The 17903-nt window shown below is 30.6% G+C and overlaps 2 protein-coding genes across 2 annotated transcripts in view; both read right to left on the reverse strand.

Moving 5' to 3' along the window:
- LOC107362291 (protein turtle) overlaps positions 1–10728 on the reverse strand; it is a 123995-nt gene extending 113267 nt beyond the window's left edge. The window contains exons 1-2 of the mRNA XM_089266759.1: positions 10523–10728; positions 4360–4692 (exon numbers count right to left, since the gene is read on the reverse strand). Of these exons, the coding sequence (XP_089122885.1) occupies positions 4360–4692; positions 10523–10586 (397 nt within the window). The 5' untranslated portion in view covers positions 10587–10728. The remainder of the gene's footprint in view (positions 1–4359; positions 4693–10522) is intronic.
- A 489-nt stretch (positions 10729–11217) lies between these two features.
- On the reverse strand, positions 11218–16804 carry Cortactin (cortactin). Its single transcript, XM_015929328.3, has 8 exons — positions 16598–16804; positions 15086–15162; positions 14715–15013; positions 13663–13773; positions 13483–13593; positions 13293–13403; positions 13108–13218; positions 11218–13051 (listed from the first exon to the last, which is right to left on the reverse strand). The coding sequence occupies exons 1-8, from the start codon at positions 16694–16696 to the stop codon at positions 11937–11939; spliced, it is 2034 nt and encodes a 677-aa protein (XP_015784814.1). The 5' UTR covers positions 16697–16804; the 3' UTR covers positions 11218–11936.
- Positions 16805–17903: the final 1099 nt, after the last annotated feature.

Consider the following 17903-nt stretch of genomic DNA (forward strand, 5'->3'; position numbering starts at 1 on the left):
GAAATGTCGAAATTGGAGTGAAAATTTTACGCAAAGATTAATATTGTATTGGTATTTATATTGGTTACCATTATGTTTGCTAGTTGAAGGTGAAAGTTGAATAAGAATGAAAATTTCGACTTCACTTTCATCGATTCAAGAATTCAATTGAATCTATTGACTAAACATGATGATGATGATGAGTACATGATATGTGTACGATCATGGCTGAATAAAAGTAAACTGGTTGACAAAAGTATAAGAACACTTAAATTTTGATTTTCGATTTTGATAATTCCATAATTATTTTATCCATTTCTTCAACTAAGCTATCACAACTTTTTACGTTCATTCCGAATCTATTATAATAACTTACAAAATGTAAATATCTTAAGATTTATGCATAAAATTAAGTGTTTTATACTTTTTTCAATCAGTTTATATCATGGAGTTATAAGAGATTCCATTAGCATGGTTAAAAAGGAATGATTTATTTTGCTTGATGAAAGTCACTTAACTGTGATTCCGGCCACTTTTATCCGGAACAGTTGAAACTCCTAATCTTCCAAATTTACGGCTTTAACTAATCTTCCATCGGTCATTGTTACAAACATTTAGATACATCAAGAGTAAATCTCATTTTATTAAATATTCAACATTAAAAGATGAATCTATTTTTGTCTTGTCTGACATGAATAATTTTTGCGATTGCTCAGCAAAATGTTTCCACTTTTGTCCGCTTCCGTTCATGTTTTATCAATTTTCATATTAATATTCAAACTTTGGTCAAGTTTTGTCCTTTCGAGTTCTCTTAACTTGGGTTTATTTATGCTCTGAATTAGCTGCTCTAGTTTTGGGTCAAAATTAGCGTTACTCGATTTTGAGTTTAATTTTATTATAGTTTCTTTTCCTTTAGAGATTTTCAAATTTTTGTCAATTTTCCGCTCCAAATGCATCTTCATGTTGGAAATCATGAATTTTAAAGAATCTGTATATTTATCTCGATTTACTTTTCATTCTTGCCTTTTATCGAAACTGATATTGTATCTGATTCAGCTAACAAAGTCAATGTTCATGAAATGATATTACAAGTTTTCCTTTGGGAAAAGCTGAGCCCATTTTACCTTGAGCATTTGTTGCACTTGTCTTTGTTTCAACCTTAAAAATCAAAAAGGTTGATGCTTGAATCTGCGGGTTTCAATCATGATTATGATTGAATGCCTTGAGGTTATATAATGTAATATCAACCAGGGAATGGAAGGCTTGAAATTTTCAGATGTAATAACGTTCCTTTACTTTTATCCATCTTTTCATTTTTACCTCTTAAAATGTAGTGATCAATGGCCTTTCAAACCTTGTCTGCCTTTCCCATACAATATTTCATCTTGTTAAAGGGATAATTCATTCACTATTTTTCATGCTCATCTTTATCATCTTCATTTACACCTCTTTTGACCAGTTCCGGCTCTTTTCTTTTCTTCCCTCTTCTCCCCTTAATTTGATTCATTCCTCATCCTTTTTCCACCAACAACAGTCCACTTAATTCTTGGCTCAACTTTTATTATTATCATTATTCAGTTTCACATTTGGCCTCATCATTATCATTATCATACATAATCAATCACATTGATCACAACTACTGATCAAAACCAAGAAAAAGAAGAAAAAGAAGAAGAAAGTTTTCGGTTTTACCCTGTCAACTCACAACAATCAATGTAAAAGATAAATTCCTTCTTCCTTTGTCTTCCCTTCCAAAAAGGAAGGTGATCATCAGCCAGGGAAGTTAAAGATAAAGGAAGATGAGAAAAGGATAAAGATGAGCATCAAGATGAACATCCAGATGAACAACCATGAAATGCAAAAGTAAAAACGTTTAATCACATTGCAAATCAATTAAATTTAGCGCACCATAAACTTAGCAGCTTGACCTGATTGATTCAATTATGCTGAGTGTCTCAAGGAGGAAACCTTAGCATTTCCAGTCTCATTATCATCTTCATTATTATTGTCGCTCTCATCATTCAGAGTTGCTTTCACTTCGTCTCAAGTGTTTCACTGTTATGGGTAAAATTTTCAATTTGGTTACTTTGAAGGTTCAAGGCAAAAACGATTCATTTCAAGGAAAAAGTTTAACAAGAAACAAACGAACAAAGTAATTAACCTTTTCCAGCATTTATTTATTTTTCCTTATATTCGTATACAATTTGATTTGCTATTGAACAGGTTCCATGGAAAAAACTTGAATCTAATTTGAGTGTCAATTTGAATTTACAGAAAGTCATTAATGGTAATTTGGTTTCCCTTGTTTTCCCTAAACCCAAATATCATGTTCATTTGGTGTAATTTCAATTGAATAAATCACTGATCAAATCATTTCGCTTTACTCAAAGTTTAACCGAAATTCAATAAAAAAACTAAAACTCGAATCAACTATCGATTGTTATTTCATTGAAACAAAAATTCGAGTTCATTTCTTTTCTCAATATAAATATAAAATCTCATTGAAATGAAATTCACAATTACACTGAATAAGTTTGACTCTATAATCAGATGGAAATGAAAAACAAAAGCAATCACAATTAGCTTATTGTTTCATCAACCTTTTCAATTATGAAACTTGTTGATTGTGAAAACAATGGAACTTTGAAATGGAAAAACAAAACTAATCGATTTCATAGAGAAACATGAATTATATCATGATTAACCATCAGCAGGGAGTGTTTTTTAGTGCTTTTTTCTTGCAGTTTTCCCATTTAAATTTTACTCCTTCAGTTATTAAATTGTTAGCATTTCAATATTAACAATTTCCTGGGAAAATCTGGATTTCAATTTAATTCTCTTTTAAGCATTTTCGCTTCAAATTGAGCACAATTGAACATTTTACCAGTGAAAACGACTCTTGTGATCAACCTTTTAATATTGCAACTTGAATATGATAAAATGTTTCAAATGAAAACAAAAAGTTGAGAAGAAGAAAAAAATTTCTCTCTTTTACCTATCAAAGGGAAATATTATAACGTTATTATTACATTCTTTACGATACATTATCAAACTAATAGCCTCATAAAATGATAATCAAATGTTGTATTATTTTATGTTTTCAGTTTTTTTCTTCTTCTTCTTTTCTCAATGATTATCCTCGGCTTCATGTTCATCGTTATTATATTACTTTATCTTTGTAAACCTTTTTTGTTCACTCTTTTGGGTTCATCATAATTCTGGTTAAAGTTCATGATTTTGATACTGATTGTTAACTTGATCATCAAAATTCTGATCATAAAAAGTTGAACCATTTTCTCTTTTTTCTCTCTTTTTCGTCGGATATTTATTTGCTTACAACCTTTTCTCTCTCTTAACCTGTAAATTTGCTCTACTGCCTGCTATTTTTGCTTCAACTTTAAACATGAAAAAACTTTGGCCCTGGAAACTTGAACTTTATCAACTTGTGATTAGATGAGAATTGGTTTTGATAAAAGTTAATATCTTGCTCGTTTTGGGCCTTGCATTTCAATCGTTTGTTTAACTGGAAAAGCCAAGTCCAAGTGAATCGTGAAATGTATCTCATAACTGGACACATTGCTATTGACTTTATTACATTGAAACAAAACTGGGAAAACAAAATGATTGATAAATATCTAACCTTTCAAGAAAGTGTAAGATTTTTAGCCTTTTTGTAACTCCAAGTACTTAAGCAACTCTATTTAGGTCAACAATGAATAATTTACTTGTTAATTATCATTTAATGAAAAATTTCATTAAAATGCTAATTATCTTGTTCCAAGTTAAAGGCAAGTTGCTCATGAGCTGCTATTTGGTCAGACTTTTTGGACATTTCAAGAAAATAACTAACTTGGAATGCAATTTCAACATTGAACATTTTCTCAAAGTTCAATGTTTAATAAAATCTAAGACGTCGCAATTTTGAGCAAAAGTCCATTTAGCTTTTTGGTCCAAATGATTATGAGCTTGCGATTTATTCCCTCAAAATTGTGACATGAAGATTGAATTTTGAGTATTTCACGATAATCCGATTAAGAGTTAGCATTTGAAATGATTTTGCAGTTTGAATATTTTGCTACTATGACCATATTTAATAGATTGTTTTAGACTGAAAATAAATAACCCAAAAGTCTGAATTTGCCTGATGATTGAAAACGAAACGACTAATAGAAAGAAGAATTGTATCAAATCGAATCGAATTTATTAAGTCCGTTTATTGACTAGTTTGAAGCTTTCATTTTAACCGTAACCTGCCGTCTTTTTTTCCTAAATGAAAAACTTCGATTCGTTGAAAAACCTTCAAAAGTTACATCAAATTGTTACTTTTCTAATGGCACAAGATTGACTAATGCTTAAAGAGCTGTTTTATGTTATACTTACCGATAACGTTCAATTTAATTGTCTGAGTTTTCGTTCTTGACCATTTAAAATCGGCACGGCATGAAAAGTATCCATCATCGGATGGATTGACTGGATTAATGAGCAAATAAGGAGGTTCAAATGTTGTCCCAAGTGACATTCGATTCTTGAATTGGGTTGAAAGGAAATGTTGTGGACGTGATTCACGGAAATCAAGTGAATACAAAGGTGGCCCAGTGGCATTTGCGTTTTGATACCAAAGTATTAAAAGAACCTCATCTTTACCATAAAGGGTAACATTACAGGGAATCTGAGCTGCTCCATTCACTGGAACAGTTATTTCCAGAAGAACATCTAAAAGTGAAAAATAAATATCCAACACATATATCAAGATTATACATATTAACAGGCATCATTAACAACAAATGAAAATATAAAAAAATATAAGTTTACTCAGCAAGTTATCAGAATACAGAGGGAAAAAAAGAGTTGAACACAAGCAAAAGTTTATATTGAACTAGAGATAAATAAATAAATAAGGTTTCAATGAAATGAAGAGAAAAGCTTTTTTCTTCAACTTTGACAAAAGGAAGAACAGAAAAGGAAGAGAAAAGTTTGAGGAAAATGATGATGAATGACCAAAGATGACCAAAGTAAATACAAGTATATTTATTACAAAAGCCAAATCAGATTAGTCCAAGTCATTTGCAACAAAAAGCCGACTTTATCCTTCAAAATAAATATTAACTCGAAACTTGTTTTCTTTTCCTTTATATTCTAATTTTATATTAAAATATCCATTTTCATGGTAAATGATAATCTTGTTTGTTGAATTTTGAGATGAAAATTTAAATTGATATGAATTTATTTAGCATCGTTGCACAGTCGAATTGAAATTAGTCTTTAAAGGGAAATGATATTGATTTGCATATAAAAAGTTTACTGTTTTGTTTAATACCAACTTTTATTAAAAAAAATTTCTCTTTTCATTTCTTTCTTGGATTGATTCAGAGAAAAAAAACAATTGAAATGATCATTTTGAACTTTTTGCTTCTCGGTTCTTTTCAGCCTTTGATTAACTCTTTTCCTTTGCACCATTCAACTGTTCAAGACAATTGGACCTTTCATGTCAACTCCAACATGCTTTTACCCTTTAATCTAATTGGACTTTTGGTTTCCACTTTTGCTCCATTAAATAATATGATAATCATTGGTTGCAATCAAAATCATGATCCAAATGATTATTACTTTCAATCATTTGCAGAATCTTTTCATTTGATTTTGGATTGGAGTGGGAGGTTAATGGGCTTTGATTGGATTCTGGTTTTCTGAGTGAGAATTTTATTAAACTGTGAAATGCTGCAATCAACTTGATTCACTTTGATTTCAATGGGCAGATTAAAAGGCAATTTGACAGTTGCAAATAGCTGAGCAAAAGATATTTTTAGGCCTTTTTGTAACATTTCCATTATTCAATGAAATGAAATTTTCTGCTCAAAAATCAGTCGATAAAGAAAAATTGTAAATTTAATTTTTCATTTCCTCATATCAACTTTAAAAATATCTTTGAATAACTAAAGGCTATTTTTAAAGCAAAAAAAGTTTCTCTTCGACTTTGAATATCTTTTTCAAGAAATTGGCAAATTTTCCTCTTCAAATGCTTCCTTTTCATTCATCAGTAAAATCTTGAGCATAGAGCAAGAAAACTCGACGTTCAAATGTTCATTTTGTGAAATCAACTTTCACTTTTATACAAAATTCAGTCTTTCGTTTGGAATTTAAATTTTGTTGGAAAATTAAATAGTTTCAAGATGATCAGCCATTAAGAAAACCAGAATCAAATGCTATTAGAATGAGCTTCTTAAACGATTTTCAAAGCTAGACACATTTACTCGACTGGACAAAGTTCAAGAAACATTAAATCTGAATCTATTTAATGTTGCTTTCATTGGACCAATTTGACTCTCTGCCAATCAAAGCGATATATCAATCTCATCTTGAGAGCGATTAACATTGATTTGCTTCTCTTCAAAATATTGATCAGATTGGTCAGCTTTTATGGTTATCCATTTAGTGTGTCCTTTTCGAGGCTCACTTAATGAGCATAATTCAATTTTGCTCATTTCATGAGAAACGTTGTCAGAGGTTAAACCATTTTGGTGTCATCATAACCTTCTTGGATGGTTGATTATTGACTAAAAGGAAAGGTTAAAAACAATGAGAGAAACAATAAAGATCATCTTATCATTTGGTACAAGAACTGCAATAAAATTAATGTTTACAAGTGAGCTGACAAGTAACCAGAGAGAGAAGCACAAAAAGTAGCAACTCACCTCAATAAGCTTGTCATCTTTTCCTTGCAGCTTTACCCATCTTCACTTTTCATCTTCATCACCTTCATCATCTTAAGTGTACCAATGACAATAAAAGGTAAAGTAACTTGAAAATGATAACAACTTGTTAAGTGAAAACAAAAAGATGAACATTTGACATGAAAAGAAGCTCAAACATTATCATGATGAAAATGAATGTAGCAAAAACAATTTTATCAACAATTTTTTTCTCTCTTCTCAAAGCGATAACATTTTCACTCCCAGTCAATCCCAGTTTGACATTAAAATTTTTCCTCTTTTCATGAGAAAATTTTTTACTTCTATTTTCCATTCACATTATCATGAAATGTTAAACATTTGGAATCAATTGTCATATTCATTTTGAATCAATGATTTTTTCAACTTTTATCAATTTGCCATTTTATCGTTTTTATATCATCATTGGATTCATCTTAGGCTTTGTGATTCTCATGAGTCTTGCGATTCAAATTGACCACAGAAATTGAAATGAAATGAAATGAAAGAAAAGTATTCTTCGTTTTGATTTGAAATTCTTTTTTCTTTTTCCAACTCTTCTTCAACTTTTGGCTGACCATTTTTGTCCATCAAGATGAACTTGATGGACAATGGCTTCTATCGTTTCAATGAGGCAATTGAAGAACCTCATGAGAACTGTTGAATGATTTTGACATGAAAAAGTGGTCAACATTTGGAAGGTGAAAACGAGTCTGAAAATGTTATAATAGGAAATCATTTAAACTAATAGCCATTCTATTAGTATTGTTAAAGAAACAGTTAGACTTTTCATTTTCAATTTTTTCTTGCAATTTTTTTTCTTCTTTTTGAATCTTTTTTCTTTCAGGGTGAAAATGAATCATGATCAGCCAATGAATAGTAAGTAAAAGTATCTTCTTATAAATATACTTTTCTTTATTTCCATTTCATTGTTATTATCAAGTGTATTATCAATACATTTGGATACAAAAATTTGAAAAGCTTTTAGAAAGCTTTTCTCAAATTTTAAACCAAATTGACCAATATTTTGCTATTCTTGATGGATTTGATTATTTCTCATATGCTATTAGCTTTTGAATAATACTTTCATGAGCCAACTCTCCAAGTTCACTGAATTTGTCGAATATTTCACTTTGAAATTAACATTTAAAACAAAAGTTACAAAATCACTTGAAATAACGATTTGGCCATTTAGATGTTGAAGTATAACTTGTTTCTCCCTATTATTTGAGTAACACTTTGAGCGATAAAGTCAATTTAAACGATTAATCGGTAAAAATTTGATTCAACTATTCTCTTCATGAAATTTTTCTCTCAAGAAATATTCTTGGTGAAGCAAGAGTCAAGATGAACAGATTTTCAAATTGAACAAGTTTTATTCATTTTTGCTTTGATAAACACAAATAATTTTGCAAACCAATATAACCAATATTGCTACCAGAATGCCTTTAGGTCTAAACCTAAAATTAAGATTTTTAGGTTCGAATTTTGAAAAGACAATGTTCATTGAAACGAGATTTGTTGATACAAATGAGTAAACAATATTTGTTGTTGATCGGTTTTCTGTAAAAATTGATTCAACTTTCACGTCGAACTCGAAAATTTCAGTTCTATTTTGATCAATATCTTTTATTTAAGACTTTAAGCTATCAAGATCTGTTCAACACAATATTCATAAAAGTATGGAATTATAAAAGAAGCGCTTGAAAATCAAATGTCAATTTAAAGGTAAATGCTGAACAATAAAGTGAAATGTTCCACGAGCTTCTTATCTTACTCAAAACCATTAATAGTCGAGTTTGCTCAGAAATTTTATCCAATTTTTGCACCTTTCATGAATTTCTCATATTATTAATAGAAATTAACTTTTAGTTCTTCATCTCATGGAATAGGAATTTTTCCTTCTCAAAGTAAATATTTTAGTTTTTCACATAAAAATAGTTTGGACTTTTCTATCACTTTTTGTTCTTCTTATTGGATTGAACTTGGTTCTATTGAATGACCATTCAACTTGAAAATGCTCTTGATATTATCATTATTCAGTCTGATGAGTTTCAATTTGTGAAAATGACTTTGCAAATGAATTTTATGTTTAGAAGGTTTAAACCTTGTAAGCATTTGAAAGTGATTTGAACGATTCTTTCAATTTTTATCAATTCGTCAAGATTTTGAATTCGTTTTGATTTAGAAATATTTTCACTGAAAAAACGAAAGGTTTATAACAATAAGGTTTTATAAGGTTTATAAGGCTTGCACCTCAAAGTTAATTGTAAATATCATTGGTTAATTGAAAGATTAAAGTAAATTTTTGGTTTACTTTGAACGTTATTCAGTTGATTATGCAGACAAGTCATCATCAAGAGTTAATTAATCGATACCCAACACACAACTAAACAAACACTGAAGACTCATCTCTTGTTGGGCTGTAATTTTACAACCAAATTAACTTTTATTCATCAATCAATTGATTAACTTTTGTCTGTATCATTTAACCTCTTTGCTGAAACTGCTTTAAATTAATAACACGACTTGAAAGTCGACTTGTATTATCTTGTTGTTGATCTTGTTTAATCAAGTTTACTCCTTTTGCCTTAAAAAAAGCCAGTTAAATGTTTGCAATTGAATAATTAAATTCAATTTGGCTCAACAATGAAAAACCTTTGCTTTACAATAAGATTGATTTTTGTCATCTTTACTGTCATCTGTTCAAATGGTGTGGAGTGAAGTCTGGATTAAAACCAGTTAATATGATAAAGTGATTAGAATGGCATTTAAAAGGGAAATGTTAATTCATCAAATGACAGTTCTTTTTTTAGCTTCACCTAATTAGATAGTTTACTGGGTTAAATGATAAATGAATGATTAAAGTTAATAAAACAATTCATTTGTAATTTACACAGGGAAGATCAGGCAAAGACTAGACGGTAGTTTCATGCGTTCAATGAAAGATTCAATGATGATGATGATGATGATAATGATGATTATGGTGAAAGAGGAATGAAAAAAATGAAGTCTTTTGTTATCTTTTACAGAGTAAAGTTCATTTGGTTAGTGAAGGTTCTTTGGGAGTGAAAAAAGGAGAAAAGTTGAAAAGCTGAAAGATAAATGAAACATAAAATATCAAGATTTACTCTTTCTTTATTCACTCATGTTAAGTAACTAAATAATCATCATCATGATTGTAATATATATGAGAAAAGAGAGGAAAGTTGATTGAAATTGAGTCAGAATTGAAACAGATAACAATGTTAGATGAGGCTGAAAAAAGGGAAGAAGAAGAGAAACAAAAATGCAAACAAAGAAGATACAAAATGTTTCTTAATAAGAAAGTAAGGAAAAGGTTCAACTAATGTTGATTTACAGTTGATATAAGTTTGATGTTCAATTGATTGTTTTCAATCAATTTAAATGAGATGAAGATAAGATGATGAGAAAAGAGTCTGATATTGTCTGTTATTAGAAATGTACATTTGAATTTAAATTGGGATGAAAATAGGGAATAAAAGGGTTCCAATGAGTTGCCTTTCTCTATCAACCGTTTCTTTCAATATCTTAATTGTTGAATACTGAAAGGAATATCAATTAATCTTTCAATTGTTTCTAATTTATTGTTCAACAATCATGTTAATCGACAATTTAATTAGCTTTTACCAATTTCAATTCAATTGTTTGTCTTTTCCTTTATGTTTGGGTCTTTTTGCTTGCAGACTTTGGGTTCATCTTTTGGCTTTTGGCTTTTGGTTTTGGGTTTTTGGTCAATTTTTGATTTTAATCGGTCATTATGTGATTATAATTTAATTGTTTGGTTTTGTATTCAAATTGGTTCATCGACTTACCAGATGAACAAGTTATTAAATCACTTGAAAGTAATAAAAGGTGTAACACTGTAAACATTAACATGGTTCAACGGTAACATTCACAACTTGATTGCATTTTAAATCATTGGAAATTGATTGTTGACTTTTCTTTGGGTTGATTATCCTTTGCTTTAAATCACTGTTAATCCTTTGGTCAATTGTATTCCAAATTAAGGTGATTATAATTGAACATTAAACAAACACACAAACATTAACCTTTTTTTTTCCTTGTGATTTAAACCTGTTTTACTTTCAGCTTAAATGGACGAAAAATTGTAACAATTCAATTGGAAACATTGAAACATAATAAATCCAAATTGCACTCGATATTTATTGTTGACTGATTAAATTAACTTACCACAAACTGATTGAGATATTTTTAGAACAAGAAGATTGATGAAAAGGCTATTATTTGACAACTAATTGTTCAATATTTTATTGAAACTTTTTGTGTGAAAAAAGCCATGTTCATTGATATACATAAATAGTTTGTTAATGTTTCAGTTTGTTTGATCATTGAAACTTTTATGTTGTCTAATGTGCTCTTTTAACCTTCTGACAGACTCAGAATTTTTCACATTTACAGGGAGTTGGTTGAACTATAAATTATTATCTAACCATGTTGGTGGCGAGCTCTGGAGATGTTGGAAATAACCCGATATATTTGACAATAATTTTGCAACCAATAACATTTTAATTGATTTTAAGATACAGCCTCATAGTGAGTTATAAGAAATACAATGCATCTTGCTTTGCGTTTGTGATTCAAAATGAATCAATAATCAAAAATGACTGGTAAAAGAAGAGTTTGTAAGAAGAAGATGATGGAAATGAATTAAATTAAAGTTAACTAGGCATGAATTACGATTAATTCATTGGGATTTAAATGGTTGATTCTTCAATCGAGTTAATTTGCATCATCAAATGAAGGACTTTGAAGCTTAATCTTTAATGCTTGTCTGTCTCCATTGGTTTTCTTGGTTTCATCAAATGGAAGCATATTCATTGTTGCATGATACTTTGTTAACTTGGATTGTTGATCTTGTCGCTCCATGTTATGATTATAAAGTAATTTCTTGTAAATAAATAGATGATTTAATTTAGAAACTAATTTCTTCTTCTTTCATCTCGATTCGATTGTAGATAAATTTGTAGATCAATTGAATTTTTGCCGCTTCTTGGAATATATTATTATGGATCTTAAATGATTTGATTTGACAATCAATAATGTTTTGCCTCTTCTTTTGTTTTTCTTCTTGCAGATAATTTCAGTTCAATCTCCTTTCGGCTTGCAGATACTAATAATTATCAAATGTAAACATGAAAAATAGACACAATATGGAGTCAAAAAACACTAGTAGATGAAAAATGGCTGACTGAAAAATAGTTTGCTTTAATTTCCTGAGTCATCTAGCAGCTGAACATAATTGGCAGGGAATAATCCCATTGAACCTTTACACTCTCCTCTCCACCATCCATCGTCAATCATTTCAATATTAGTAATAATGTCATCAGGATCAAAGCTAATCTCATCATAATCAGCGGCTTGGTAATCATATAAAGCTATAGCTTTAAGGTTCGGTGGGGATGTTGGCGAATCTTCTGATTTCTTTTGGGCGGACGATAATGGAACGGTTTCTTCGACATGGTCAGGTGATTGGTTAATACTATCAGCTTTTGATGTAGCAACAGTTGATGAGCTACCAGATGTTGATTCAGATTTACTGGTTACTTTAATTTCACTAAATTTGTCAGCAATTTTTGATAAAGTGTCAGATTTATCAGCTGAAGAGGAAGATGTCCAAACTCTTTCTTCTTTCGATTCAACTTTAGTTGATTCTTCAACAAAACCATAATTAGCCCGATGAACTTCTTGTCTTTCCGAGAAAACGTCATACTTCTCAACCTTTTCTCCATCACCATCAAGCTTTTCAACTTTTTCAACGTGCTTTTCACTTCGCTCCTTAAGTATTGAACCACCTTCAATGTCCTCACATTCAACTTCAGCTGAAGAGCTTTCAGCTACTGTAGTCGGGCCAATGCTACTTGCATTAGAAGATCGGAAGGAGGACGGAAAAACGGAAACACCAATACGGTTAACTTTGGGAGATTTGTTATCTTTAGATTCACTGGAGTCATCCTCGGGTTCTTCACGAGTTTCTTCAGTATCTTCAGTCTCAATTGGTGCATCAGCACTCAATCTTTTTTGTCGAGCTTCTTCTGCTTGACGAGCTTCCTCTTTTTCTCTCTTTTCACGATCTAGACGCCGAACGCGCTCTTCTTCAACGCGTTTCTTATCTTCTTCTCCTTTATCTGAGAATAAATTTTCCCATTTAGCTCGTAAATTACTGGCTTTTCCTTTAACAATTGCCTCTGGTTCAACGGAACTTCCTCTGCTGCTCTTTTTAGCTTCTTCTTCTTCATTTTCTTTATCATTCCAAAGTTGAGCTGCTTTGTCAACTTTATCCTTTTCTAGACGAAAAGCTCCACCAAATTCTTTCGAATAATCTATTGAAAAATGAGCCATTAGAAAAATGTAGAAATATTTCAAGCAGCAAAAGTACCTTTCTGAGACTCGTGTTTCTCAACCTTCTCATGATACTCCCAACCATGAGCTGATTTATCGACACGATCTTTCTGTACACCAAATTTACCACCGAAGCCAACGGAATGATCTGCAAGATGAAAGGAAAATATAATTATTAAATCTTAATGTTTGGAAAATTGAGCTGTCAACAATATTTTGTACCTTTTTGTGATTGATGTTTCTCAACCACTTCTCGGTGTTCCCAGCCAACTGCTGATTTATCAACCCTGTCTTTTTGGATACCGAATTTGCCTCCAAACCCAGTCGTGTAATCTATTGTACCGTAAAAAACAAGTGTCATTAAATATCAGCCATTTAAAATTGTTCTTTTATTCTTTTTGTGCGGAAATACCTTTCTGAGACTCGTGTTTCTCGACTTTTTCATGATATTCCCAACCATGAGCTGATTTATCGACACGATCTTTTTGGACACCAAATTTACCACCAAATCCAATATTATGATCTAAACAGCAAGATCAGATCAAGTTAAAAACTCAATTCTTATGAGTAACTTCAAAATAAAAAACTAAACCTTTTTGTGACTGATGCTTTTCAACCGTTTCATGATGTTCCCAGCCAACAGCTGATTTGTCAACACGGTCTTTTTGTACTCCGAACTTTCCCCCAAAACCAGTTACATAATCTGATATGATAAAATAGAATGGGTTAATTAGTAGTAAATTAAGGGTTGATTAACCTTGAAATACTGCAAGCACCTAAAGACTGATTCTCTTGCATGAAAAGGAGAAACAAGTTTACTGATTGGTTACTAGTTTGATTTTTTGTGCATGTATTTCAAGAAAGTGTATGTTTATGAAAGATATTAATCTGAATCCATCGTAAGATGAAGGTTATTAACTGAGGGAAAGAAAGTTAACTGTGAAAACGTAGAGAAAGTGACATAATCTACATGAAATCATTGCCTGAATCACTTTATTTACATGATATTTTTGGCAAATCAAGAGTCATGCTCGTTAGATGAAAAAAGTACCAGATAAACATTGCAAATTATGAGTCAATGTTTTGTGAATTAGTCAAAAGCATGATGCCAATTGCAGATTGTTCACCAACTATTGTTTATCCTCAGTTTTTGAAACAAAAAAAAAATCTGAATCAGTTGAATTCTTTCACAAGAGTTAACAATTGCTGTCTTTGAAAAAATATTACAAAGCAAAAAAAACCTTGTCTGGATAAAATGAAAATGATAACTCAATTTAAATTAAATTGACTCAACGAAATTGCCATTCCATAATGTAATTTTTAAAGGGTTAGAGCAACCACAATTAACACGCATCAAAATTTTGTGGCTTTTAAGATTTGTTAAAGCTAACACAGGAGAATTAGAAAAGCCGAAATTTACAACTTTCTCACTCTCTCACGATGAATAACTCATTATTTACATCCTGATACGTAGGAAATGGGAATGTCACAGTTATATGTTAATATCCAAGTGGAACTTTGTTTTTGGGTTTGAGAGAATGGAAATAATTGTAATTTCATGGTTTTCAGGCAGTTTCATCACATAGAGATGATTGAAAAATTGAGATGTTAATGTGATTTTTTCCCTTGATCAATGGATATTACCTTTTTGAGATGCATGTTTATCCAAAACCTCTTTATGTTCCCAGCCAACTGCAGATTTATCAACACGATCTTTTTGTACACCAAATTTGCCACCAAAGCCAGTTGAATAATCCTTCTGTGAGGCATGTTTAGACAATTTTTCTTGATATTCCCAGCCAACAGCAGATTTATCAACTCTGTCTTTATCTACACCAAATTTTCCTCCAAATCCTTTCTTAGCGTCAACTTGTGAAACATGAATAAACTCTTCTTTAAACTTTTGATGCTCAATTTCCACCTTTTTCTGGAGCTCATTGACACTAGAAAGAACGAAGCACAATCAATCATTAAATATATTTAAATATAAACATAATTGGACAAAAAATACTTACTCTAAAGCACCAACAACTCGACCCGATCCCTCAACAGTTTTAGATCCCCAACGTTGCTCCTCTTCTGATACATCGTTCTGAAATTTGATGAAATAATCACGATCAAGAGAGCGATAGAAAGATGGAGAGAAAGAGAGAGAAAAGAATAATTAGTCAATTGTATTGAATGAAATCAAATATTGAAGTTGAGTTGTAAATGTGACGAAACATATTGGCTGGATTAGTCATGTTTGCTTGAAATTAGCATACAATTAAGTTAAATTTAGAAATCAAAACAAAGTCAATGCTAACGTTTTCATTATCGATCAAAGCTGTTCAGACAATTTTTAACAACTTTAACCTTTAATTGAACTATTAATTATTAGATAAGAAATGATTTTTTTGTTGATCCACCAACACTGAGACGATTTAATTTATTGGAATGGACAGCTTTTCAATTATCACGTACTAATAATTATTGCGAATGTAGAGATTGGTGTGCATTTTTTTACTTGCTATTCAACCTAAATTTGATTGATTGATTGAAAAGCTAATTTGATTTGTAAATAGAAAGCAAAAAATAATAATGGAGTTATAGTAAAAGTAGTAATGTTAATCATTAATTCAGATCAAGTCAACTGTAGTCAAGAGTTACCATTCAACAGTGAAAATCTATTCATTACTCATCTAAATGTAATGAGAATCCTTCATGCATATCAGAATCATATCAGAATCTGAGTTATCAGATGTTTCATCGAAAACCAAATGAGTAAATACTAATTGTTGTAACATTGAAATGTAAAATAAAAATAACACAGAAATGCTTAATTCTTTTTCCTTTTACAATATCAACATGATCATTGATAAACATCATCTTTAACAATTTATTATCACCTAATAAATTAATGATTATCAACCCTCTCAACATTTGCAATAAACAATCAATTGAACTATATTTGAAGCCATCGAAATGGGAAAGTTATAATTCTAGTTAGAGCTAGAAAATAAAAAGGCGTGAATAGGAAAGATTACAATTACAAAGTAATTCTAGTAAATTTTTCTACCTGGCAAACGGTTAGACATACATTTAGTGGTAAAAATTACAGTAGTCGAAGGTACAAATTAAAGACTTGCAATTGAAACGGTTGAAACGATTGGAAATAAATGGAAAAGAAAGGAGTGACAATCTGATCAACATAATTCAAGAGGAGAAAGGAACAAAAAAAGATAACGACAATTAAACTCATTTGATAGATCAAGTGGATTCGCCTAAAGGGTTTCATGGTTTAATGGATAATTTATAAACAAGAGAAAAGGTGAAGGCAAGAATGGAAATTGGCTTGAAGAGTTTTAAACTAGTAGGAAAAGATTTTTTTTATTCAACTGACGGGGAATAGGCTGAAAAGAGGGTAAATTATCAAGTTTAATAAACTGCAAATTGAGAATATACTTTTAGTCATCAGGTTTACTTTGATCAACCTTGAATTGGGAATGAATAAAATGAACAAAACATATATTTAATGAAAATCTTACCACAAAATCTGGATCAGTTTCCCAATCATCGGCTTCATCTGATTTTACCACTCGAGTTGAGACATTGTGAGTTGTTTTTGATCGCCAAGTAACTGACATCACTAGATGTATCCAAAATTATACTTCAATTACAGTACAAAGATGATTTCAAATTAATAAGAAAGGCTTAATGTTGCTTTAAAGTTGACTAGTCGTTTGATGTGAGTAACCAAGTAACTGGTTAGTTAACATTTTCCAGGCAGACATTCAAAACATTTCAAGGGGCTGTCCTTATATATCGGGAGATTTTCAGCGCCAACTTCAAATTTTATTTCACCGGAACATTTTAATCGTTTTATCAATTAAACTAATCATACAGCTTATTTTGAGTCGATTAAAACCTCAAATTAAAGATAACTCTTACAAAATGGCAATAATTTAAATACATCATCAATTAAATACGATAGAAATTGTAAATGAGTTATTAAGTTTTATCCTGAACACCATAGATGTTAAACAGCAAGAGTTTGCCATTTATCAAATATTAAGAATTGATTGTTGTATCAGGAAGATGCGTAATTTGAAAATATTAATCAACTATCAATCAAGAACTAATTCAATCCAGACTCATATGTTTTTAATCTTCTCAGCCGCTTTTTTATTGATCTCCTTGCTCTCACTTTTTGCCTCTCCTTCTGTATCTTTAGTTTCTTTTTACCTCCTGCCTTTCTCTGTCTCTCTCTTTTTTACTTTCTAATTTTCTCCCATTCTTTCACGTTACTTCATGGTTTAGGGTTAAAATCTGTTGATTAACTCAAATGATGTTTACATTTTTATGAACCTACTGTTGAATTTAAATTTTAATATATTGTGTTAATTGTCTAATCTTGTTGTCTTATTTCTTTATTTTTGGTATGTAAAAATTATATTTTGTACCCTAGTCTGTATCTAACCTGTACAAATGCTTCTCTCCTTTCCTTCTTTTCATACATAATTATCTTGTATTTTATTTTAATCAGATTTGTTCATTTTTCTCTTGCTTCTCCGTCGTTTATTTCATCTTCATAGGTCTCGGCAACTTATTAATCATCATCCCATGCTTTCTAAGACAGTTATTGGAACCGTTAATCGGATCTTTTCAGCTACACTCTTTTTCACATGCCTTTACGTATGTGGTAAAATTATTCCAGAAGGTTATGGACGAGCTAATTTCTTAACTCTTTGGAATATTGTAAGTTCACCTTAATATTTTAAAATCATCATCAAGATGTTCTCATAAAAATTATCTACCTTCAATCAATCCACAACCAGGTTGATACCGGGTTGT

The sequence above is a fragment of the Tetranychus urticae genome, chromosome 1 (assembly GCF_039701765.1).
Source record: "Tetranychus urticae isolate SD_2017Ah chromosome 1, NJAU_TeUrti_SD_1.0, whole genome shotgun sequence".
NCBI lineage: Eukaryota > Metazoa > Arthropoda > Arachnida > Trombidiformes > Tetranychidae > Tetranychus > Tetranychus urticae.